The sequence below is a fragment of the Platalea leucorodia genome (genome assembly GCF_965183815.1).
Source record: "Platalea leucorodia genome assembly, chromosome: 7".
Lineage (NCBI taxonomy): Eukaryota > Metazoa > Chordata > Aves > Pelecaniformes > Threskiornithidae > Platalea > Platalea leucorodia.
In genome coordinates, this window is record NC_138829.1 from 54,484,341 (window position 1) to 54,511,691 (window position 27,351).

Consider the following 27,351-nt stretch of genomic DNA (forward strand, 5'->3'; position numbering starts at 1 on the left):
AGAGCTTTTCAGCAATTTATTCAGAGCTTCTCCAAAAGATTTTCACCTGTTTGCCACAAATCAAAAGCACCATGCTACTAAAACACATGTTCACAACTCTTCAAACTACCTTACATGGAAAGCCAGCAATTCCATTTTCATTGTAGCTTTTGAATCCTTTTTTTATCTGACATCATAACTAAATGTTTAAAGACTTATCAGTGAATCCCACTACACTTAAAAAACCCCTAGCATCTTATCTGCAAACTTGCTTAAATGACATCACCCCAGTATAAAAGCAGCTATTTTCCAGCCTTTTTCATTGCTGCTATGTTCTTCTCTTTCTTCTTACTCCTTTCAACCCAGTCACTGCTTCCTTCCTCCCTCTCACCTCCTGGCTGTCTTCCTCTCAGCCCAGCCCTCTCCCTGCTCCTCTGACCTCTGCAAACTCACCACAGCAGAAATGTCTGGAAGCCTGGGATCAACCTCCCAGCCTGCACTGAGAAGACCAAAAGTGTTTATGATGAGATTGTTCTCTGCTCCAAATCTCATTTTTCCTGTTGGCACAGCAAACGTTGGGAACTAGTGATCTGCGTAGCACTGTCAAATCTGCAATTACAAGCATTATTGCAAAAAAAAAAAAATAAAAAAAAGAAGGTCAGTGTCAAGACTATTCTTCACTCTGAACATTGTTCCCTATTGACATGGCTGCTGAATCAGCAATAAACAGTGGCTGTCGGTGTGAGCACTGGTTGAGAGCCTCTTCCTACAGCACCATGATACAGTGAATACATCTTGAAGAAGGTCCTTGTGGACCTCTTTATTCCCTGAAGAGCTGTTTCTACAAATGGTACATGTCTTGTCTCGCTCAGGTCTGTCATAACAGAGAGAGAAAAAAAAGGAGAAACATTAGCTGTGGGTGACTGACTGAACACAAATAACTGGAGGGTAAAGAGGTTTAAAATGCAGCTCATTTCCCTCTTTGACCTAGTCCCAGCCCTAACTATAACATCTTGGAGGTAAATGTTCAGAGGGAGCAGAGATTTTTCCTGCAGGGTATTTTCATTTTGCACACAGTTTCATTAATTTCTCCTTTTATGAGCATCTTATGCAATGCCGTGAGCCTGGCAGAATGGGCTGTGGCAGGGTGTTTTGGCATTTCAGTTTCACACTTGCTCCTTCCAGTCAAAGGAATGCCTCCAAGAGAACAGGTGTGTAGTGGCTGAACTGATCAGCCAATTTCACACACACATCCACTTTCATTGGACCTGGATAAATATCTGCAGTCATTCTTCGCTAATATTTACTCGAAGAGTTGTCCTCTGTGCGTACTCCATGGAACAGTTGCACTATACCCTGCTTCCACACTTCCTAGACTTTGCGCTTGCTTTTAACTAAGACCATTTTCCCATACACTATTACTTGCATGCGATCCACAGCCTGTTTTGCTGTCTATTGTTTTGTTCTTTGGTTGCAAGACCTTTGTGGCAGAGAGAAATATTTTGCCCTGTAATTACATGCCTGGCAGAGCAGAAGTTTGGCCTGAGACTAGAAGATAGATATATATATATAGAAGAAGAAGAACAGCAGTTCAGCTTCTCAGTGAACACTTCAGCTTCTCATGAACAGCATGTTCACAACTTCATACCACCTTCCACAGCAACTTACTCAAGACTGTCTGTAGGTAACCCAACTCCTTCTCGTTTTTTCTCAGTTCACTGCTCCTGTACTGGGCCATCTTCACTCAATTCCCAACACTTCATTTTTACTAGACACATGGCCTGAGCCATGTCTTATGAAATAACATACCTTTACCAGCCATAAATGTGGAATATGCAGAACCCAGTCTGTAACCAGAAGTAAGAGAAAAGACTGTGATCCAGATCCAAACTTTCTCAGGCTTTTGGAAGATGTAAATTATGGTTTCATTGTTAATGGTCAGGTGTACATCTGAATTGCCACAGTGGAGGGCAGAGAGTCCTGGTTTAGCATCTCTTTTAAAGGTTAGATCTAGTGGATGTGTGCTCCTCTCTTACAGTACATCATGGACCAGACTCATAATTAAATCAACAGAGCTAGATTTAAATAAGTAGAAGAGGGCTGGTTTACAGTACCCAAGAATTTACCTCCATTAATTTTTGGTAACAGAATAGAAATTTTCCAGACGGGTACTTCCGAACAATGGTTTCCTATGACATTTGATGTAAATATTTATTCAAATTAATGTCAATTTTTCAGTTTTTTTGGCACAATTTGTACCAGAACAGTATTACAAAACTGCAGGACTGTCACAGGTGTAGGAATAACACATGCTATTGTCTTTGGCTTAAATTTAGTTTTCATGGATAGACAGCAAAGAATATATACCCTGCTAGAATCCTGCTTTAACTTAAATATTTAGAGGGCTTAAGTGTGAGACTGAAGTGTAGCACAACCTTTGTTCTGAATTCTCATTTAAGGGACCAATGTAATCCCTGGTTTAGGGAGATCACATATTAGAAATACAGGTCTTCTATAGCTAGGTGTTCTATATATCTTTTTTGAGCAGCTTAAAAATTGTCTATACACTGATATAATAATCATTTCCCTCTATGGAGTAGGCTAAATGCAAACCTAGTTCTATGTGCTTGTAAATCAAAGTCAGTGGATTTATGCCCATTTATAAAAAAACTGAGCTAGACAGTAGTTACTCTGCCAGGTCTAACTTGCAAATTTAACTGAACTTTACCTCAAGTCCTAGTTTGACTTACTTTATATTTTTTTTTCCTTTAGAAGAGAATTTTTCAGTCTTTCCAAAGGACTCATCTAAGTTATAAATATCTTTATCTTATTTTTAAATACATTACTACACAATTAAAACCCAAATTAAAAATTGTCAGCAGGATTTCCTCTAATTCACTGTCTGTAAAATTCAGCAATTGTCTCAGAGATCACAGCTTTTCAAAGGTTACTGTCTCTTGCCTTGCTGGCTGCAGAGCTAGTGCGATGGTCAGATACCTCTGGAAGGCTGGTTATCAAAAGGGATATTAAATGAGATCAGCAAATGGCACGGGAAACAATTTTACAAAGCAGCCAGAGGGTCTGAGCTGGCAGAAAAAGCCAGTGTTAGCTGGTCTAGGACACTGCCTTCCTTGCTTCAGCTAGTTAAGGTTCAATAATCAAACAGCAGATGAAAACAGAAACCTTAAGAGTTCTGCAAAAAACCCTACTTCCACCCCACTATTCATATGAAAAATTGCATTTCTATGCAATGCATTTCTATGCTTTCATATGAAAACAGCATTTCTCTAAGGGTTTGCGTATTCCCTTAATCTTATTTGAGACCAAGATGATTTTCGTCTCCTCCAGCAAGATATCTGCATGACTGATGTGCCTTCAGGCAGCCTTTCTTGTTGTCTCACCTTTTGGGAGACTAGAGCTCTCCTTCCAATCTTTTGCACTACCGGTTGCTACATGCAGCAAGAGACTGAGGTGCCTTGCTACAAACACTAAGTACTCCATCATCTGTGTCCTTAATTGAGTGGAGAGATGCAGCACTTTCAGGCAATTCACCTTTTGCCTTTGAAATCTCTGCTGGGCTCCTCTGCTTCTTTCGAGTTGGATCTTACTGGCAAATCCTGTTTCCCTCTCAAACAGCATTGAACATGACTCTCCTATGTAGTTCCAAGATGGCATTATAGTGTGGAAAGCACCACTTCCACACATTTTCCCAATGTAAGAATCACATTAGAAATGTAACCTAAAATTTTTTCCATGATAAGGTAGGTATTATTTTCTGTACTTACCAAAAGCCACTTCCCAGCTGGCACCTTGAACAAATATGGAAACTTAAACAAATAAAAGTAGACAAATATTCTGTAGCTCCCAAAGATGGCAGATACAAATAGGTGATCTGGAAGCTGTTCATTGAAACAAATAATTGTCAGAATAAGCACCTCTAGCCACAACCACTGATCGTTAAGTTCATGTGAATGCAGAATTTCCTCATTCAGTGGTATTTGAAAATGAAATTGACTATGGTGAAAAGGGTCAAAACCTTCCTCCCTCATATTCTGACCCTACCAACTAGAAAAATGGCCTTTTTCCCCTTTGTGCCACAAAAGGAGTCTGTTTCATCCAAACTGCCCAGTTCTATCTCCCTCAGCAGCATCACTCTATTCTCATACGAGCTTTGCTCCTTGAATCCCTACTTCACTCCCTGCCAGTACAGAAAAACTTCTAAAGAGAGACTCTGCCTTTCCCCAGTTGCAGAGAGTCTTGCTGCCTCCCTGTACGTAGCAAGCCTGCCTTGTAACCGTGCTAGGGACATAGTCAGGACTCGTCAGGAAAATCTCTGCCAAACAAGTGGGAAATGAGACTTGGAACAAGGCTTGATTTGGACTGAATTTAACTGGGACAGCACCAGATTATTTTCCGAATTTAAAGTACTACTTTTCCAAGCAATGAAAATGCACGATCTTGTCAACAGAAAGTCACACGCTGCAGGTAGTCACAGAATAATTACACAGATGTTTGACATAATTAATTACAAGGACTATAGGGTCAATATATTTCATTATTTCAGCCATAGATTTTACTACAGATAAAGACAGAATACACTTCGCAATCTGGAGTTTAACCTGACCATGGTGTTTTGGTTCAAAATAGAGTTAAACTTCCTGACTGAAATATGTTGATCTGCAAGTGAATGTAATTATGGAAAAACCTGGGGCATATGCAGTGGCAAGGCAATAATAATTTATTAAACTAATATAGCAAATTATTAGTAAATATTATACTAATATCACAAATCATCCTAGTTCTTTGTATGAACATATAAATCGGTATGTGTTCTGAACATAGTTCCATTCAGTATTTAATTCGTGATTTGGATAATGGCATTTCTTGATGATACCAACCTTGGATGGGCAACAGGCACTCTGGAAAAAAGAATTGGCATCAAAATTAGCCAGATAAATTGGAAAAATCTGGAACATAAAAACTATTTGAGCAGTTGATTTTGGGTTGGCAAAGGGAATTTAGGAATTGCAGAGGTGCCAAAAAGCCGAAAAAGTGCCAAAAACCAGCCAGGAAAGTGGCACAGTTTGCTATAATTCCAGTTAGCATGTTAGTAAAATAGCATCATATTACTTCCATTCAGTTATTCTCTGTTTACCATTGAGGAAGTTTGAAACACTTATGCTTCCAGAGCACTTCTGCACAATCTTACGTATGCAAGCTGCCAGGAGCATATACTGCAGCTTCATCTTTATTAGAGAAATTCTCAAATCAAACTTCAATCTGTGACTACCAGTGGTTCTTGCAATGATTACATTTCCTGCTAGCAATAGTAGAGCGTCAGGAATCACCATCAGACTTATGGCTATCTTCAAATAAAGTCAAGGATGTACTAATAAGAGCCAAAGTGTGGGGGACATGAGAAGCAATTGCCAGTAAGCTGGATAGCTGCATAACTCTCTAAATACATTATTAATTGTAAGGGTAAACCCTCTCTTTAAGCTCGAAGATGTTACTTGCAGGTTATGGTAGTGACACATGATGGAAGATGTCTGTTCATAACACCTTCAATTCAGCTCAGCCCCTCTCAATTGCATTTCCAGAAGATGCTCTTTTAGCTCACCTTAACTAGTGTTACAATACCTTCAAGAAACAGTGTGCTGTAAGCAAATCTCTTTTGTAATTGTAGCCAGAGCTTAAGATGCAACTTTACCATTCTACAAGATACTACTAACAACTATCATTCCTTCCACTTTTCCTTCTTTATCTCCCAAAACTCCCATCAGAGGGACACAAGAAAATTCTCTGCACACCTGCCAGGGCACATTCTGTGGCAGCGCTTCCAACAAGGGTAGTTTTATTCTTTGTGTTTATTGGAATGAAGAGAAAAAGCAATGCAAAGGAGATCTTTATCTGGAGCTGTTTCTCCAATACTATGTATCACACCATTTCTTCCCTGGTTTGAATAGGCGCATGTCAAGAAGGCTGCCGACAAAAGCATTTTTTCAGATTTCCAGTATTTCAACAAATACTGTTTTCACATATGAAATGTGGCTCTGAGTTTTAAGTGCCTTGTTTTCAGGGAATGGCAAAGGGAAGAGTGATTGAACTCATGCACTCAGAGTTTGGGCACTTAAAATCTTTATCAGTGCCATAGCTCTGGCCTCCACCCTTACTTAGCAGTTAACCTGCTATCCTCTGTTATTAAATACTGAGCTTTGTTATACACTGCCCTAGACAGTGGCTAGGTTTGTGGTGTATTTAAAATTTTAATAGGATTTGTCCTAGCTAATCTTATATGTTGGAACTGTACAGTGTAAAGCAGTCATTGCTCTTTACACAGGGAAAGTGTTCTTAGACCCATTTATTTACCTAGTCATTTCCAGTTCTGGCTCTGACCAGGTTTCTCAGGTGTTTCTACTCTATTCCTTTATTTACCAAGGTGGGAACCAGCACAAATCACCATCCCTTCAATACCTCTGATTTTTAAACTTCTGAGCTAGAAGCCAACTGTGTATATCTATTTTTACTTCAGAAGTTAAAAAGACTCATGTTCCAAGCCCATGGAATTTCCCCCTATCTTCAGTAGCGGAAAAGTAGATTGTCAAAGTAGATTGCTTATCAGGGTGGCTCATCTCCCAGGACCGCTGAATTTAATGGACTGCACAACACAGAAATAATCATTACTGGCTGTAGACCTGAGGGCAAGCTGAGCAAAGGTTTTGCTTTTGGCTTTGAGAACTGCATAGTAAGTTTTGTGAATATCTGAGAAGGAATCCTTCAGTGGACAAAGTTTAATTGAATTATCAGAAGATTTTATAGGTCAGATACACCAAAACCTGTTTTGACTACCTAAGAATCTAGGCTATTAGAATGCTGCATGAGAGAAAATGTACAAAACTTGCATTATGAACTCTTAGTAATACTTATAAGTTCAGCTTGGAACCACTAGAGGGGAAAGTGATTGCAGTAAGAAAACATCTTGTATTTCCTCAGCTAGCTTAATCAGTGTAAATACAATGAGTTCATGTGAGCCATGACAAGCTGGTTCAAACAGGGGTCTATCTTGATGGAGCTTCAAACCATAACGTGCATAAATAGCTCAGTAATCATTAAGCATTATACAAATTGTAAGACCGAACACTACATCATTTAAGGCTTTTGATACACCACTGTTGCAGCAAAGTTGAAATACACCACAAAGTCTAAAAGAGTATGCTGAAGTGACCGTTGTACAGCTCCAATGTTGTGAAAACACCTTTGGTTACATGCAACCCAAACGATTCCTAATACACTGAATGGCTTCTCTCACTTTTTTCACCTACAAGCAGTATTTTGTCTTGATCTGATCCACCTTCACTTTGTGTGGTACAAAACTGGACTGAGTTCCTGGGAGCTGAAACTCTCCATGAAAAACAAGGCAGTCAAACCTATTTTAGCCAAATTTTAACATCAGTCTTTTAGCAAACTGACTTAGTGCTCAGCTGGGCAATGCTTCAGCTGCTGATGTATGTATGCTTACTCCCCTCGACTCTTCCCTTAGAAAAATAAGACTCTGTCATTTAGCAATGTTGAGTATATAACAACTAGAACAGCTTATCAACAGACACAGACAATTCTCTGTCATTGGGAATCTCTGAGCCAAGAGTGGATGTTTGCCTAAATGATTTGCCCTAAATCAAATGTAAATTGGTAAGTTACATGAAAAAAGTACAGAATAAAAAGTGTATGAGAGTGTAGACTGGGTTATAGAGGAGGTCTGGTTCAACAAAAGTGACCACAATGATCTCTGATGGCTTTAAATCTTTGAGTCTTGAAATGTACTAGAAGTTGTTTTGAATATCATTGAAAGAGCATGGAACTCACATGCAGGTTTACTTCTGTGCAGCTCAACTGAGTTATGCTGAACTACTTTGAAAGTACACCAGCATAAGAGACTTGAGTTTCCTGGAGTCTTGAATTCAATCCAAAACCTGTAAGAAAAGAAAGTGCTCCCCACCTGTTTGCAAGAATGATTCAGAGAGAACAAATGAGCATACAAAGGAGTTCCAAAACTGCAGGATCCACACCATAAAAGCAAACTTACTTTTCCTGTTTCTCTTCTTGTTGGACAGAAACAGAAAATGGAGGTGGACAGCCTTCTGGATTGTGCTTGTTTCAGAAAGCTTAAGAGCTCACTGTCTGCCATGAAACACATGTCAAATTTTTCTATTTCTTTCTAAGGATTGTAGCAAACTAATTTATTTGTTCCTTTTTGTACAGACAGAAAAAATGTTTCCTCATTTCATGACAACATTTTCTCTATCAAAAATGTTATTACCTTGATAAAGCTAATAACGGAAGACAACCCTTTGTGTCAATATTAATCTGAGATAAACTTCAATAAGAAACCCTACTTAATTTTCAATTTCCAAAAAAGTCAGCCTTTTTAAGAAATAAGTTTTGCAGCCATTTCTATGAACACGTAACTAATTCTACAACGGACAAGCATTCTTCAGATTTCTTCAGCATCCACTGCATAGAGATTGTAAGATTGTCAGTTCAGATCTGCCTTCAATGTATTCATTATTGCATATCTTATTTGCTTTAGTGCAGTGTTTTCTACCTGGAGTGTCCAAAACACTTTCCAGAAACAGTAACAACATTCCAGTTTTATTAAGAGGGGAATGGATAAGTGTTGAGCTTAGTTTGAGTCAACAGTCAAAAGCTTGCTCTCCACAAAATTACTTGAACTTATTCAACAACAGGGCTTAGTGCTTTCGCCAATAAGCAGGATCAGTCACGAAACTGAAACATAAATAATATATTGCAGCCAATAAGTTAAATACATTCTAGCACAAATTACTCTTGTTCTATCACATACCATATTCTCAAAAGAAGGAAAAAAAGCACTGAAGACACATAAAGAACTGACAGAGGGGTGTTTCCCTAAAGGTAGTTGTGGGGCAATGTAAACAGGAGATAAATGTGCTTTGTTGTGTTGCACAAAAGGAATCATAGCTCTTCTACTCTGTACCTGTATAATGGCTTCAGCCCACAAGCATGTATCAGAACTAATCACACACAGAGTAAGTCTTCAGATAGCATAATGTAGGACAAAAGTATCAGGAAGATAAAATTTGACAAAAGAAATTCCACATATTCCACCTTACCACAATGGCCACTGTATCAAGAGACAGGTGAGACACAAAAGAAGATCAAGTATTTGAAAACTGAGAGAAGCAAATGAAAAGGTAAATCTATCCTCTAGAAATGAAGTACTTGAATACCATTTTTATTATGAAAACTAGGAGAATTTGACGCTGTCCAGGGAATCTAGAAATATCATTATTTTGATTTCTAGGGCAACTGTAAACAGTTTCTAATTTAGTTTTACTTTCATAATCAGCTCCTCACCAAATTCTGCTTCAGATCTGAAGTCTATGTGTGATTCTCTCTGTTCACTTTATTACTAACAATGCAGACTCTGCCTGCATTCAGTCAGAAATATTGTTAGTACTCAAAGGAGCTGCAGAGTTAGAAAATGTACTCTGTCAAAATTAGACAATGGCTACAGCAATCACTACCAGCTTACAACATCATACTCCTACTGAAGACTGTTTGACAGTTGAACTGCCATTGATAAAGTTTGCCTGATTATGACAATAGAAAGGAGCAGAATCATCTTCTACTCATCCATAAATCCAGCAGTCATTGCAGGTCAAGGGAAAAAATTTCAGTCAATACAGTTCTTATGTACAAAACATGAACATGCAACACCAGTTTTCAGTCCCAGCAACAGATCAAAGCAGATAAGGATTTTCAAAGTTTTCAGATCAATAAAGCAAAAACCTAACTATAAAGGAGGTCAACAGACAATTCATCCACTGACGGATTGAATGTTTAATACAGTACAAGTCTCGCTGCTCAAGTTTGACAGCATTTTTGTTTTATATCATACTTTGGCATTCCAAAATGATAAGGAGGCTGACAGCTCGGCTTAGTAAACCATGCAGACCAATTAGTCACCTCCATGATGCATATTTAGAGAATATATCTAAAACCCACAGTCTGTGATAACTTACGACATAGAGCCCAGAGAAATGAAAATTTCTTATGAGAACTTATCCTCTACCTGCTCAGAATTAATGAGGAAGGATTACTTACGTGAGTAATAAGTGCAAGCTATCTGAAGTCATAATGTGCCATCTTTGTGCGTATGCAGTATTACACAATCTCTAAGTATATGATTGGATCCTGCTGTTCTCCACTGGGTTTCTATTTCACTGGGTACACATCAAGCACCTGCTGTAGGGAGGGTGAACCCTGATTCAAGGTTGAATGAGAGCATGTTGTGAGCGTGACGGTTGTCCACAGTCTGCCCTCTCATTGCCTGGAGAAATTTGCTGTTGTAGAGTGAATGTGGCACACAGATGTCAACATGTTGAAATGGATTGAATTTCTCCCTCAATTTGAATAGTTCCTTTTCAATGTTGCGCATATCTGTTCACACTGCAATTTTCACAGTCAGTGATTTGTTTTCTTCTAGATGCCGTGCTGGATACTTCAGCATCTCAGCTGCAGAACTGTGGCACCTTCACAGTTCTACCTGAAGTCTATATTTGAAACACGCACACTACCAAAATAAAGCTCAGGACTTTGAAAAATCAATCCTAAGAGTGTTAGACTGTTCACCCAAAATTACTGGATACCCATAACTTTTCTATGCCTCATCTAGCAATTTGTAAAACAAAGATAATAAACCCAAAGTATTTCCAAACATATTTTCAAAAGCAATATATTATTACTGATGAACTTCTCAGGTACTCCAGTGATGGACACCACAGAAAAGTAACTGAGGAAATTGATAAGTCTATATTCAGGGTAAGGTTTGAATAACACACAGTAACAAAGCGTTAGGACACATAGTTAAAAATAACTGAACAAATGACTGAAGAGATACTAATTATCGAAGCTCTGTATAAAAAAAGCAAGAATCCTCTAAGAAACATACTTCACTCATGTAATTTAAAACTATCTATCTCATGAAACTGCACTGATGGTTGTAACACCAATACTTCCCAGTGTACCCTTGCAAACTTAATAATATTTTATAAAAGTAAATAGAAGCTTTGCATAAAATTTACTAAACAGAAATAAAACAATGGGTGAAGACAATGTTAATATAAAGCATCATACCAATAACCACATAAGTGAACATCAGGATTGTCTTCAAAATACTTATGGTCCTGATCCCTGCTACTGCAATAAGGTCTTGCAGAACTGATGGTGATCCTTTGACACTTACAAACCTCATCCAAATTTCCAAGTGGATTTAATTTGTGGCCAATTTGTACCTTCCTGTATTTTGTCTAACATCTTCCATTGTTTAAGTCTTTATGCTGTACTATTATCTAAATTTGTAAACTGAAATGCTAAATATAGAAAAGCAACTTCTAAAAGTTATTTTACTACAGAGATTCAACACACACATGCATACCCCCAATGCAATACGTTCTCCCCTCAAGGAGGATGACATGATAGAAACTTTAATTATTAAAATGAATGGCAATATTTGAATTGAAATACTAAAGAGGTCTCTGCTAACTTTTATACCACAGCTATAAATTTAATTAATTTCTCAGAGGCTTGAATGATACATAGACTAAAGGATTTTGTTTCCTTCTCCATGTTTGTCTTTGTTCACATGCATTTGATTATATCTTCCATGCATTTTCGGGATAAAGAAAGTCTGCTACAGATTTAAACAGATTTTTGCAAGGGTCCAGTGGAGGAAGAACCATACAAATTCCACTAATAATAGGACCTATGACAAAACTCACTAGTGGTAATAGTATATGTATATCCACTTCTTACACAGTCTGTTGTTTATATTATTACAAACATATCTGAGTGTCATTCAGCAGAATGATGTCCACCAGAGTATTCTAACATGTAGACTTTTTTGAGGTTGCGCATCACTAATAGGCTCCTTTAAGGGTTTAGATACACTGCTCATCTCAGCGCTCTACCCCCTTTTTTGCTAGTTGCACCATTTATTTCTCTGAGCCTACAAACACCAATTGCTTCTAAAGACTGATTTTTTATTTTGGGGCACTATGGCACTACATAACAGAGTCCAGCTTTCAGCTGGCTTTAAGCAGTGCTGCTATGACCATATGGCACATTATAGCACTGGGTAGAGATATCAGCTCAGATCCCAAACACAATGTTGCAGTGTCAGTGCCTCAGAGAAAGGCAAATACTCTTAGCTGTAACTTCATATCAATGTAGTGACATTATTTCCTACTATAAATTTACTTTGGCTGTTGCTAACAGAGGGATCTCTGCAACATGCACCACTGCACAATGTAAATATGTCCTCAAGTATGTTTGTGTACATCAATTTTTTAGTCTACAATACCAAGTGCAAGTATTAGTATGCACAGTTGTGGTGTCTGTGTTTACAAGCTATAAAGAGGCTTAAGTGTTTATCACCTTTTTACACAGAGATATCCTGGACGTGTTCAGATAACATGGAAACCTTACCCTGGCCCCTATGTTCATACTCCTTATGGTACAGGATGCACATAATTTTTTTCTGCAGAACTTTCTCTTACTCAGAGCATTGCAGGGATCTTTTTGGTAAAATTGTCTTTAAGATTTCCTGCTTTGTTTGTTTATTTGTTTGTTTGTTGCAGAACTTAAATTTGACGTGACTGAATGAGGGAAACACTGAAAAGAGCAAGAGCAGTATCATCAAGCTGCTTGAGTGCCACAAAGTTCATTTGTGGTGCCTGTTAAAAGATTTATATCAAATTATTATCGTGGTTTTTAACTGTGCATTCTTCATTTTCTGGACAATCAGCTTGAAACACTGAGACTGAATGTGCAGACATGCTGAGCATTCAGCTACTGCTGAAACCAATGGGAGCCATACTCTGAATATATAGCATTGTATGTAATGCCAAATACTCTGAAAAAAAAAAAAAAAACCAAACAAAACCCCCCCAAAAAAACCCCACCAGATCCCAAGTTGTCTTGAAGTGGGTATGTCAAGAAGAAGATAGAGGACACTGGAGGAAGAAGAGGAAGAGAAGAATGCAGAGCAGTATTGATTGTAGGTAGATCCGAAGCAAAGAAACAGCAATGATACAGATGGCAGAAGCAGCCAGTCATGAGAAGGGTTATTCTGTATGCAAAAATCTTGGGAATGACAACCTGAAATTTGGCACTGGAATTGCGGAAAATGTGTGAAGGCAGGCATTCTCTAAAACAATGCTGTTCAACCTCTGAATGTTTTATTACAGGGAAAACACCTCATACCAGTGCAGGGTTACGCTGGGAACTTGTGGTGATCTTGCATTATTGTGCTAACCCTAATACTAATACTATTGTCCACTTGACCCAGTCCACACCAGTCATGACTTTCCAGATCTTTCCCAGGAAAAGAACTTGGTTAATATAAGAGCATGGGTATATTTCACATGCAATACTTATAAAATGAGGTCTCTCTACTAACTTTGCGTAGGTAGAATGTCTTAATACAGGACTCTAAGATGTTCTGTGACTGAATTTCTTCCCAAAGGAAAACGGTTAAATAAAATGAGAGATACTATACTCAATATATTTTTACTTCCTAGTCATACTGGTGTAAACTAGCCTCTTACATTGCAGCTAGTCAGCTTCCAATGCCTGATTTAACTTGCTATGCTTTGCTTGGGTTCTTCTAAATGACACTGCAACCTTTGAAATGAACAGATAATAGAAATAAAACCAGAAATAGAGCCTAACCATATTACATGTTACCTGTTTTACAGTAAAGTATAGAGGCTGCAGTGGAGATCAAAGCATTATGTACTTGGTCCTTTACCATGTGCAACTAAGAGACAGCAGGAGAACTATTCATGTTAATGAAATAGGGTTTCAAGTCTCAGGTATTAATGTGATTTGATTTTCAATCAATGAATGAGTTTTATTTAAGCATTTGGAAGTAAAGGAATGGATCAATGGCACCATGTTTGACTAAGATCTAGTAAAGGACATAAAAGGAGTTGTATCCCTATTTTAGTCTTTAACTATAGCTTTACTTTAGATAGACTATATTGTATCATACTATAAAATACCTACTGCAACTGTTTGAAATGTAGTTCATCTTCACTTAATTCGGAGAACACCTATAATGTTAATGAACAACTTTGAGTAGAAACTGATCAGTTGTCTCACTTTTCCATAGAAACTTTCAGATAAAAAACACAGGTTTGAATTTTCACAGATCAAAAATTAGGCACAACCAGAATGGTACTTCAGCTGAATGCAAAGCCTACTGTCCCAGCACCAATTCTAGAGCTTAAACTTGGCCTCAGAAGTGGGCAAATGACCAGCCAGTGAAAAGCCCAGCAGGCAGATCCATGTTAACTTGCATTTCAGTGCTGGCACAGAGGAAGTGTCATAGTTTCTATCAATTAAAAATGTTTTTCTCCTTCCCTCGAAATGAAGCTACTCCAATATAGCACTAGGTGGACTAGACACCTTCTGCATGTCTCTATGAGTCCATCATTCTAGCTCTTAGACATATAAATGGAAGCACTGATTTCAATCATTACTGCACCCAAAAGTTAACCAAATTTGCTATGACATTTTATTTGCATTCTGCAGAGAGGATGTATGAAAATGGTATACGACGGTCTCATTCGTCTTATCCTGATGGGTACCTCTGCTTGCCCTCGGGCTTCCCGGGCTCCGAGAACCCCCTTGCCTGCCCCAATCTAGTGCTGAGCCACAGGACTTACTCTTGCCGCCACTGTGCTCCTCACTGACTAAGTGAACTTTGACAGTAACTGTCAGAGGTGATAACATTTCCCTTAAATTTTCACTGCATGTATTTCTGTATATGCAAGTATCTTGTAGTCATCTTCTTTTCCTCATTTAAATAATACTAAGGTAAATTCTACAGACTTATATGTCAATGAAGTTGCCAGAGGTAAAAGTCATGACTGAAATAAATCAATTCTTTTCCTCAACACTTCCAATTTTATTTAGTTATGTCACTTTTATTTAAATATTAATAACCAGTTGTACTTTAAAAATGTTCAGGAAAGACAGCACCTTTTCTTGCTTGTTTACTGCTTAGGGAAAAAAAAATGTGCCTTTTATTTCTCTCTTAATGTTGAAGTTACTTTCTCAAATATAACTGCTCCAACAGAGAGAATACATATTATTTTTCAGAAAAAATCATAGAAAATCATGTTTGAAGGAATCTCAAATGGCCATTTAGTCTATTCCCCTGCCCCAGGGCACTATCAACAGCACTTACACCATTGTCAGGTAGGTGTTTTTCTAACCTGTTCTTAAAAACCACCAGTGATGGAAATTCAACAGTCGTCTTGGGCAACTTATATGAGTACTTCACCATCCTTGCAAAAAGAAATTTTCTCCCCAATGTTTAACCTAAACTTCATTCCCAGTTTTAAAGCTAATTATGTCTTGTGCTCTTGCCAGAGAATACAGAGACCATCCCAGTACCTTCTTATTTGCAGGAACCGTTTGATCCCATGTGCGATTATGGGATCCATCCTCCTACTGAAAGACTGTCTTTCTCTACACCCCAGGGTAAAACACTATAAAAGGTTAATTCACCAAAGTAATATAGCTGTAAATAAATATATTGACATATTCACAAAACATTGTTCACTCTCTCATTGTTCCTAAGATAAGGAACATTCCAAAGGACATTCTTGCAAATCAGTCTTTTTGTGTCTCTAGGAACAGCAATCACCAAGAACATCTATACTTTTTATTGCAGGTAGAATCAATCTAATTTGTTATGGTGAAATGATGTTTGCTCAGAAGGGAAACAGCTGAATTAGCACTAAAACTGCCCATATGAGAAGAAGAATCCCTCAAGGAAAGGTCCGTATTACTGACTCTCCAATGCTGAGGCATTTTCACCGCATAGTCCTGTGTTGTGTCTGGCCTGTGGATAAATGCTAACCTTAGATGACATTTGATTTATCCATTTTCACAGGCAAAGTAGCTACATAAAGAGGTGCAAACTCATTAAAAAAATTGGTGTCAGATGGAACTTCCTTGGGTTTTTTGAGATGTTAAGTTGCCATCATTTACCATAAGGAGGAAAATTTAAAAAGTGAAGTAATTCATTCCAAGCTCCTGTTCAAAAGTCACTCAGAAGTCTCTTAAATTGTATTTATCCCATAATATATAACAATTTGGGAAGACTAAGCCTGAGCAAAAATTCTTCCTGCTCACTTCTAGACAATCAAAAAGACATCAAAAAGACCTGTAGAAAGAAGACTCCTCCTAGAGTGCAAATACCTGAGGGAAAGTCAGAGCATCCTCTATTTACCTGTGCACCTGCAAAGGAAAACGAAAATGTCTGAAGCCCCACCTTTCAAGAACCTTGTGAAACAATCTGGGAACTGAGCCAAAACCTACTCTTTCAGTATATAAGACTCAGGAGCAGACAGGTATTTCCTCAGAGGCAGGTTGTTCGGTAGTTTCTACCGGACTTCCAGAAGATGGGCACAGGTTGTGGGACGCGAATACCACTATGGATATCAATACTAGCACTTGCCTTCATACAGATCAAAGGTAGGAAGATTCACTTGCTTGGCATTTTTACTGTTTTAAAGAATTTATAACTTGCTTCAAAGCTTGAAACATTTTTTTCTTGGCTTTGTTAAGCTAATGAACCTGTTACCTTTATGCAAGATTTTCTTTTCTGTTACAAATACTTTGCTTCCTAAGAAGAGGAAATTAACTGTCTTGAAAATTTATGTTGTAATCCATGCTCTTATCCTATTTTCTCCAGCCGAAATCTGGAATAGTTCCACTGAATTCAGTGGAACTCCCTTGGAACTCACATTTCTACCAAAATGCCTCAAGATTTGCATTTAGCTTTTCATGTCCACTTCAAGATGGTACAGCATTTCTAAATGCACAAACCAAAAGTTGCAAAAGTGGCTTTAGGAAGGAATCAGTGGAGTCTGTCTGCATGCATTATTAAAGATTTTGTTTGTTTTATCAGCTAATGACACAGTATTGAAAGAAAGGAAGAATTTTGCTTGAAAAACTTGGGACAACAGATTTTAAAAGTTCACATATTCTTGCACATGAGGTTGCATTAAAGCTTAGAGCACAGGGTTGGTTTTTGATGGGGTGAAAACAAATGGAGTTGCCTTAAATATTCTACGAGGGCACTTAATACTCACAGATGAGTGGAAATCTTTTTTTATGTATACTTCACCTGTTAATTTCCCTTAAAGTTTAAGGTAACAACGTTAGTTTTCAGTGTATTTTGATCTCAGACGCAGATCCTACTGTATTATTTTACTTTTTCCTACTTCCAGGTAATTCCACACTAACATATGTCAAAAAGTGGTAGTGTCAAAGAATAGCCCATCAAAAGACTAACTGTAGCATTACCACACTGTGCAATGGAAACAGGAATCTGCGATGCATATGGCGTGAGGTAGAGTGTTGGAGCCATATAGTGCATGGAGAGATAAGCAAAAAGCTCTCTGAGGCTAGGCAGTGGAGAAGAGGAGCCCAGAAGCACTTAATGGTTCAAAGCTTAAAGACAGGCACGATGTGTCCTTCCAACACTGGCTGCAGACTCGCAGCTGGTGTGAAAAGGAAGGGACTCACAGAGCTCCCTGCAGCTCTGATTTCGGCATTAGCCCCTCTAGCGGTGCTACCCACAGACTGCCCTTGTTGTGGGATGCAGCAGAGGGTGAGCCTGCCTTTTCGGTTTTCTCCAGCCAGCACAGCTTCCCCTGCAACCTGCCCTCTGACGAACTCTCAATAAGCAGTGCATTAAAAGCCCCTCTGACCCCTGCAGATTTTGTGTGTATTCCTATTCTGATGCTGCAGTGGAATGGAATGAAAAATGGTTTCTTCGCTGGAAACAAAAAGTTTTGCTTTGGGGCAAAATCAACAGTTCACAAATGTATCTGTGGGAAAGACCTATTTCTTTCTGTGTGGCTTGTGTGTTTATTTTCCTTCTGCTGCTTATTACAAAAAGTGCTTGAAACTGTAAAATACAGAGTAACTTTGGCTTTCAGTAAGAGAGGACAGAGATGTTTTTGATGGCTTCCCTGCAGTAATTTATTAGGAAAAAAAAAAAAAAAAAAAGCTGAAGAAGTGGTATATGGCCATCATGGTTACATGTAGCACAAGTCCTGATGCAAATCTGACTCCTGTACATGAACATAGCTTAGCTAATTTTTGATATACTGACTGTTGCATGTTTAAACAGATATAATTGAGAAATTATGAGGGAATTCAAGAAAATTAGACATTAATATTTTCCTCCTCCACTCTTTTTGATGCAGTTCAAGCCCAGGAGGATGAACAACAAACAAAATCAAACTATGTTTCTCCGTCCATCCTGCAGCGACAAAAACGTAAGTATTTTTATGCTGATCAATTTCTAAAATTTTGTCCCAAATTATACAGATGAATAATAAGATTACTAGGATCTTCTTATTCCTAGCTAGAACATACTTTCCTTTCCTCTGCTTCCCCCCCCCCCCCCCAAAAAAAAAAAAAGGAGCGACAAATCCTATGTATAATATATCCAACTTCCAGTCAATCTCTGACTGCTCTAAACTGGAGAACTTCCTCTGAGATCTGGCCCAGTGGATCTGGTCCACTGATATGATACAGTAATCTAATCTTTAACTTCATGAAAGGTACATACCTTCTATCTAAAAGTGTATTTTCAGAAGAGTTGTGTGTATATATACATATCACCAAGGTACTTGATAGTAGGTAATAAAAGATACATTTTTTTTATTCTGTGTCAAGATGACTACATCACTCACGAGTGAATAAGAAAACTGTAACTGCCTTAAACATTAGAGTAAGCACTATAAGATCATGCATGACACATAACTGTACAGAGCAAACAGCATAACTACGCAGAGGAAAATAAGGGTGGAAGGATATAACGCTGACTGGTATATTAGTGAAGACAGGCTGAAACAATTAGTCATTAAGCCTGCCCTGCAATCTGCAATTTATGAGGTCACTAGCTGGCAATTAAAATAGTGATAAACCGCAACTGGAAGTGTACCTCAAATTATTTAATAATAGTGAGTGCATTTAATTATTGGAACAGATTGTCAAGGAAGGTAATATGTGTGCTTTCCCTCAAAATCCTTACATCAAGACTAAATGAGATTGTCTTTCAAAAACACATACTTGTCTTAGTGATATTTTTGGGTCTAAATGCAAAAGCTGATGGCTGATATTGCACAATCTACAGTTTGGAAGTCATCAAATTCTACAATTTTGATACTTTCAAGGGAGAAACTGCACCAGTTCCTCAGACTCTCATCTTAAGAAAGTTACATTGCAGGTTCTCTAAGTATTCTATCCCTTTCGTTGCTGGATCCAAAGAGAAAACATTGGATTTGGACATGGAAGATTTAGGGCTGGATCCTAACAATAGAAATCATTGCATGAAAAGCACGTGACTAAAGTTTCACAATTTAAACTGCTTTTTAAAAAAATCTGCTTAGAGTTGGTTGTGCAAAAGTGCATGTCTCAGCACAAAGATAGATACAAGCTTCAGAAAAAAAACAGCTCCTCCTTCTCATCCTCAGCTTCTGACATTCTTCAGTAATTTCTGCTTCTAAGTGCACTGAGAGGCAAAGGTTCAGACATAGACAGTAGCACTGCTTTTTCTGCATCGCTATTACAACACTGTGCTCTAAGGACCAGATTGCTGCTTTTGAGTTTAGAACATCAGAGCCAGATGGGAGTCTTGAACAAAAAAATGGTGGAAAGCACTACAGCCAAAGAATATGGTCTTTGGGATTTGGCTGTTCATGAAATATATAGAAAGACAGAACACAAAGCACTGTGTAAAAACCACCAATTAAACCTTGTGAAAACTTCCCCCTAGAGTGTAACTATAAGTAGGAAATGTTAATCACTAAAGAGACTAGGCAATCTCTATCCATTTTTTAGGACTTCTAACAAGATTAAATTTGATTGTTTTTTTCCCCTTAGATTTTCCACCAGCTTTGAAATCCCAAGAAGTAACAATAATTCCACCTTTTCAAAACACACTGAAAGTAAAGGGTAAGTTAAACAAATGTCATGGCTCAGATATCTGTGTTCTTGATCACACAGGTAGAGCGTAGAGTGACTGAAGAGATTAATAAATTATGTAGGATTCTTTAACATCATAAAATAAAAAATGAATAAGAAAAGCATTCAGTTCATCAGGTAACAAGGATAATCTAAATGTGACCCCAGTACTCAGCCTGCATTTTGTTAATATGATGCAGCTGAAAAAAACAACAAAAAAAATTTTAAAAAAATCATGTACAATATTTCCAGTAAAGAGAGGGAAATATTAATGTGTTCAAAGCATTGGTGAGATACCTTATCTAGGGCACAGGCTACAATTCTGACTACCCGTGTTCAAGCAGGGTGAGTGTAAATCTGGAAGAGATGCAGAGAGGGACTGTGAGGACAATCAGGGAGTAAGGAGAGCCTGCTTCTAAGGAAATGAAGACTGAAGAGAGATAAGTGATTTCTATAATGGGTGAGGGGAGGAGCAGGGAGGTGGAACCCCTTCAAGGAGAAGTACAATACTGGCACAAGAAGAACCAGCCATACAATGAGACAGGAATACATTTTCGAAGATGCTGGCAAAGGTCTTCCAGCCATTGAAAGGGTGCAGCTATGAGTGGCCTTCCCTAGCAGAAGTACCAGCTAAACTAACTTTAAACTGGTTTTATGGTGAAGCTTTAGAACTTCATACATTTAGGAAAAGATTTATAGAATATGGCTGTCAGCAGAACCAGAGCATTGGACATAGTGACCCGGGAGGTCTCTTCCGATCTTAGGCCCTATATCCCTATGCAAAACAGATTAAACACAAAAGATAACAGAACTAAGTAAATAACAGATCAATTAACAAATAGCTTGACAAGAAGGAAAACAGAAGATGGGCTTTTTGGACAGAGGCTAGTGAAAGAAATAAAAAAGGAAAAGCAACTAAAGGGAGGATATCTACAGCAAATTACAGAAAACTCTTACTCGTTATTTTAAATCCACAGCTGGCAACCCCTCTCACAATGGCCGCGTGTGCAGCACATGGGGTAACTTCCACTTCAAGACCTTTGACGGGGACATCTTTTACTTCCCTGGGGTTTGCAATTACATCTTTGCATCCAACTGCAAATCTCCCTATGAGGACTTCAACATCCAAATAAGGCGTACAATGGTGGAAAACGCTACCATGATCACTCAAGTTGTCATGAAGCTGGAAGGAGTAGTGATTGAACTGACCCGTGGCTCTGTCCTGCTTGATGGCAAATCGTACGTTCGTAACTTGAAACTGCTATCACTGCTCTTGCTCCCAGTGGGCTCTTTGAGCGAGCATCCCTTTCCCTCATCTGATCTCACATTGCTCCCCAGTAGCTGGAGGGTTCAGGTCCTTCCTGAAGTATCAACAAAAACAAGAAGGCCTGACAGTGAGCTAAGTGCCACTTCTGCAGATTATCCCTGCGTCCATTTTGTTCAGATGAGCTATACCCCAGATGCTGCCCCACTGCTACAATTGTGTATGTATACATACAACTGAGTCTATAAGCTGGATTCAGTCAAAGTGTTAGGTTTTTACACCCTTTAAGTTTCTACTTTCCACTAATTTTATCAGAACAGGATCCTTGAGAGGAATTTTTGACAGCTTTTGTCCTTGCACTGAACAGTATGCAGTTAAGCAGTGACTGTATCTTGTACCTGCACTCATTTAAAATGCCTGGAAACTTGCCATCTATGCAGCAATGGTAGCACTGACTTTGGCATAGGGTGTGAAACCTGTCCAAAGGGCTGGGTTAAAATTTGGGCAGCTATCCCACAGTGAATTATGTATTATAGCAGCTATGTACAGAGAGCCAGTCTCGTGGTTACCTTGGGTACATCTTTGTGAACGGCACTCATGTCACAGAAAGCCTAAAGAGTCTATCCCTTTATTATCAAGGACTTTAAGAAGTAAATAGCAATATCCTGAAGCATACTGCCTGCAAAACAGAACCTCCCAGCACTTTTTTGAACAATACAACCAAAGACACATGCCAACATTTTATCTAGCAAAACACCATTAACAGAGATAGCCAAAAGGAACAGCAGGGAAAGCAAGGCTGATCCATTTGCACAATGAGAAGCAATTGCATAGGAAATAGCCTAAATGTTACGAACTTGTGTTGCCTGTATTCAGTTACTGCTCTGACTAATTTCCTCACCTATGCATGCTGAAGCTTCTCAAAGAGAATGAGAAAGGATATCAGTGTGGATATTCTGTCCCTGCCCCTGATGAATTATGGTAATCTTTCCCCAGGGTTCAGATGCCCTACAGCCATATGGGAATCTTGATAGAGAGAAGTAACAGCTATTTGAAAGTTTCTGCCAAGTTAGGACTGATCTTCCTTTGGAATGAAGAGGATGCCCTCCTGGTAAGAAAACATCCAAAACATGGCAGAAAGCCTGTATTTTGAAAACAGTCTGTTTACATCTTTGCAGTCTTAATCAGCCAGGCAGGCACTAGTTACTTTCGGATTTGTGTGCATTTTTAGTGCATTGTTCTGTCTTCCAGTCTTCTCCCAATTTCCCCTTTTTTTTTTTCCACCAAGCTCAGCTCACGATCAATAGACCCCCAATTATAACATCTCCACCTCACAGTGAAGTATTCCTCAGATTCCAGATCTCACAATGCACTGATGTTCACAGCCCTAGGGCTAGAATAAGACCAAGTTTTTCATGGTGGTCACTGACCTTCCCAATGGTGCCTACCTTGTTACCACACAACACAGTCTGCACAGCATACATATGTTAAATTTCAAGTATATAAGCAATATTGATGTAGGTTCTGTTCCTAACCATGAAGGTTGACATTACTATGAACCTAAGCTCTCTTTCCTCCTTTCTTTTAGGTGGAACTAGATAAGAAATATGCCAATCAAACTTGTGGACTTTGTGGGGACTTCAATGGAATTCCAGTTAGCAATGAATTTATTTCAGAGAGTAAGTAATAAAAAGCTTTATTAAGTATCGGCGCTTTTGTTTTTGCTTCCTTTAGCAGTATACCATAACATAGGGTGCAGGTTGTATTGATTGCAAAACTAGTGATACTTCTTTATGTATTTCTATGATGTCCGTTAGGTATAGACTCAGGGCTTTGACGTGTATTAGGCTGCTTCCACCACTGTTAGATCTCTTAAGACCTGCCACATGCAACTTTCTACTTGTTTTCAATAGTTAGGATCCAGTCCTTTTATACCTTCTTCATCTCCTTTCGCCTTTCATATTATAGTGATATTATTTGGTAATCACTGTTCATGTTATAGTGCGTAGTGTCACAAAAGAAAATATCTCCATGCAAAAGGCAATAAACTAGTAAATATTATTCTAATATTTGGACTGCTTTTTACAGAGACAAAACTGACTCCCATACAGTTTGGGAATAGGCAGAAGATGGATGGACCCACAGAGCAGTGTGCTGACCCTATTCCTCCTGCTGTTCTGATGAACTGCTCAGCTGAATTTGTAAGAACCTCTCTCTCAAAATTTGTTTTCTCATTGTAAAATGCATTCTTCCTGTCTTTGGAGAAAATTTGTCAGAATTGGAAAAAATATAGCATGAATATGACTCAACCATAAGTCTGAAAACAAAATTTTTCTAAATTTAATTTTTCATTCTTTGCTAAAGTGAATGCTAAAAAGTTGCATTCCCCTTCCAAGAGAAGACTAGATATTTTCATGAGAGAGACATTCACTGAGGATGTCTTAATAGAAAGAAACTGTATAATGCTTGGGAAGTCACCTGAGCTGAAAGTAACTCAAGATATGGGAAGATACAGGAGTTAATCAAAGGAGTTCCATGTGTACTTGCCCTATTGTTGTACTTTTCCCTAAACATCTGCTTACGGCTACTGTTGGACAGGTTTCTGGACCAGATAGACCTTTGGTTTGTTCTGCTGCATGCCTTAAATAATTAGTTTCATATTTTCTAAACACTTGTTTTATCTTCTTTATTTTCCCTCCTAGGCTTCTATCTGTGAGACAGTATTAACTAGTAAAGCATTTACAAGCTGTAATGCACTTGTGAATGTTCAGGACTACATTGAAACTTGCATACAAGACCTATGCCACTCTGATAGTTCTATGGCTGACTTCTGCATGTGCAACACCTTTGCTGAATACTCCCGGCAGTGCGCTCATGCAGGTGGACAGCCTCTGAACTGGAGAACCTCCAAACTGTGTCGTAAGTATCTCAGGAAAGGACTTTCGCCTGTGCTTACTACCCATATCTAGTAAGCTTCAAATATGTGAATTTTTTTCCTGAAGAAGACAGCTGTTTAAAGGTGCATGTAATTTGCATGAAATCAGTTTTAACCTGAGCATACTCAAGAGTTTGGGAATATGGAAGTTTAGAGGATTTTGCATTACTAAGGGTTTTCAATATATATCGGAAAGTCTAAAACGTTGCAGCCTCCATTTGGATCAGGAATCCCCATTGTATCTTGACAGAAAACATTCTAAATTGCAAATACTGTTTTCTCAACATTTCAAAGGAAAAGTCAGCATTATAATATTCTTTCTACTTTCAGCCAAATTATGTCCTTTCAACATGCAATACCAGGAGTGTGGCTCCCCCTGCTCTGACACATGCAGCAACCCGGAACGATCTGCACTTTGTGAAGATCATTGTACAGATGGCTGCGTCTGTCCTCCAGGCAAGCTTATTTCCTGCCCTCTTCTCACAGCCCAAACTGCTAGAACACTTACCTGTACTCATTTAACAAGTTTCCTATTCTGTGTCATTCTCATCACGTCATCGCTGTTATTATCATCAAAGTAATAACTACATTTCTTCATTGATACACATGAACCACTTCTATTCAGATTACTAAAAATGCCCTTTTAAACAACAAACGTGCCTGAGACATGTACATAATGACTGAACTGAGAATAAGATGCTTTGCTCCTAACAATAAGGGGAAGTCTTCTATTCTCAGCATCCCTATTCAGTTCACAGAAAGTATGTAAAGTTTAATCATATTTTGTCCATAATGATAACACCTGGTGTTAGCAAAGCTGTGTCTGGTTCCCCAGATTACCAAACCCTTCCTGTCCAGTGTTGTGTGTCTAAACAACAAGGACCTGAGAGAGCACTGGGCAGTGTGTAAAATCTGGCGCTTTAGAGAATTACACAGGAGAACTGAACATCAGTACAAGACAAACAATGCAAATGTGTTCTCTTTGTGCATGCCTACTTCTAGGGCTGAGAATTAGTGCTGTTGTGAGTGACTGCATGGTAGGATCTTTACCCCTTGCAGCTCTTCTGTGCATCCTCCATGGTGTCTCACAGAATTCAACATCACTTGTTTGTATAATAGCATTGGCTTCTCTTAGATAATCTTCTGCCTTTGGGTATAAAAATATTTACTGTACAAATATGTCCCTGGGCAGTCTTACAAATAGTTCATCTATTCCACCTCATTATCTAGTAATTTTAATCCTAATTCCAATCTAATGAAGTTCATAACATAAAAATATTTCCCTAGAGGTTTCTTTTGATCACCCTAAGATTTTAGAATGGAATTCTAATGGAATTTCAATGGAATATAGCCCTTCAATCCCTACATAGCTGGCATCCTATTATTTTAAAGTACTTTCTATTCATTTTCTGTGTATCACAGAAGAAATGGAACATGCTTTCAGGCATCTGCCAGATACTTGCACAAAAGCAGGTTTTGCAGTGCACAGAATGAGTAACAGACCATTTCTTTTCCTAGGAATGGTATTTGATGACATTAACGGTGCTGGCTGCATTCCCCGTAAAGAATGCCACTGTACCTATGAAGGTGAAACTTATGCTCCTGGTGCCTCCTTCTCATCTAAATGCAGATCATGGTAACATACTCCTTTTCTCATACTTCTTTTTTCAGGTGCATTACCTGAACATTTTGAAGACAGGGAAAAATTACTAATTACCCCTTAAAAAGAAATGAGGAACTACTTATCAACTGGAGTTCCTTGATTACACATTTTTAGAGGATACTTACATCTTTGTTTTCTCCTCACACCTGGAAGCAAAAATTTGAGTTTATATATAGGTACACCAATTTCAAGACCAATCAATTAAAGGAGACAATCAAATTTAAATACCGCAGGTGTTTAAAAATGTGAAGTACTGTGTTATGTCCTTTGCAGCACTACAGTATAATACTAGGATGCTCATGTAAATACAATGGAAGACATGACATTTAGGGACATGTTGCATTAGACAGAGTGGGAGATCACATTTGAGAGGCATGTTTGACAGATATGATATATATTTTTTCAATATCACTATAATTACTGAAGTATTATTGCATAAGTGTATGCAAATGCACCTATCTATCTATGAATACAAGAACCACAAACATGCATGTTATTTTCCAAGAAATACTTAACATGGTTGAAGTTTGGGCCATGCTAATGGGGACGAGGAGCAATGCTTCATATGTAGCAGAATGGATGCCAGGTTCACCAGGACTGAATTCTGTCCCAAGACTGGAAATGAACAGCAATATATAAAAATTATCACTAATATAAATGTGCATGCCCCATGCTTATTCTGAGATTTCAAAGCAATGTTGGTTTCTTTAACAATATGATCAATGCTTCAAAAGGAAAATTAAGGCATCAGCTGCCCTTATTGTCTCCTATTTCATTTACACTTGCATTACCCAATGTTACTGAATCCCCTCTTCATTTCAGTACCTGTGCTGGAGGTGAATGGTCTTGTGTCACCCAGTCGTGCCCCGGGACTTGCAGTATTGAAGGAGGCTCCCACATTTCAACTTTTGATGAGAAATATTATTCCTTCTTCGGAGACTGTAGCTATGTCCTAACCAAGGTAAAAATGAGTAACAATCCTTGCTAAAGAAATATGCTAATGGAAAATGTTTTCATTATATATAATGTTGTTTAATTAAAACTACTGGCAATCACATCAACTTTCTGAACCTTAGAGGGCCAACATGGAGCCTTAAATGGATTTCAGGGGGCTTTCTGTTTGGGTAATACTAACTAAACATATGGTAGCGGTTTTGTGTTCTTTGATCATCATTTAAGAATTCCACTGAGTATTTAGGTTCCATGAAACAATCTCCATGCTTCCCACTAATTTTTTAATTAGATATTGTCTGTCTGATGTTTTATAACTACTTCTTTCTGAGAAATGTGTTTATACATCCATTGGTACCGTCCTTTTTGTCACAGTTAATATAGTTCAATGGCTAATTTGATTAACAGTATTCCTAATGGAATTATTATTATACAGAATTCACGGGAGAGGATTTATTTCATTAA

General features: G+C 38.2%; 1 protein-coding gene across 1 annotated transcript in view; it reads left to right on the forward strand.

Annotated features, from left to right (window-relative positions):
- Positions 1 to 27,351, forward strand: part of LOC309593139 (mucin-5AC-like) — a gene marked incomplete at both ends in the record, with an annotated part of 95,829 nt that overhangs the window by 35,665 nt on the left and 32,813 nt on the right. The window contains 10 exons of the mRNA XM_082317295.1: positions 18,309 to 18,380; positions 19,993 to 20,064; positions 21,051 to 21,312; positions 22,334 to 22,448; positions 22,926 to 23,016; positions 23,702 to 23,826; positions 24,040 to 24,256; positions 24,603 to 24,728; positions 25,791 to 25,908; positions 26,758 to 26,896. Of these exons, the coding sequence (XP_082173421.1) occupies positions 18,309 to 18,380; positions 19,993 to 20,064; positions 21,051 to 21,312; positions 22,334 to 22,448; positions 22,926 to 23,016; positions 23,702 to 23,826; positions 24,040 to 24,256; positions 24,603 to 24,728; positions 25,791 to 25,908; positions 26,758 to 26,896 (1,337 nt within the window). The remainder of the gene's footprint in view (positions 1 to 18,308; positions 18,381 to 19,992; positions 20,065 to 21,050; positions 21,313 to 22,333; positions 22,449 to 22,925; positions 23,017 to 23,701; positions 23,827 to 24,039; positions 24,257 to 24,602; positions 24,729 to 25,790; positions 25,909 to 26,757; positions 26,897 to 27,351) is intronic.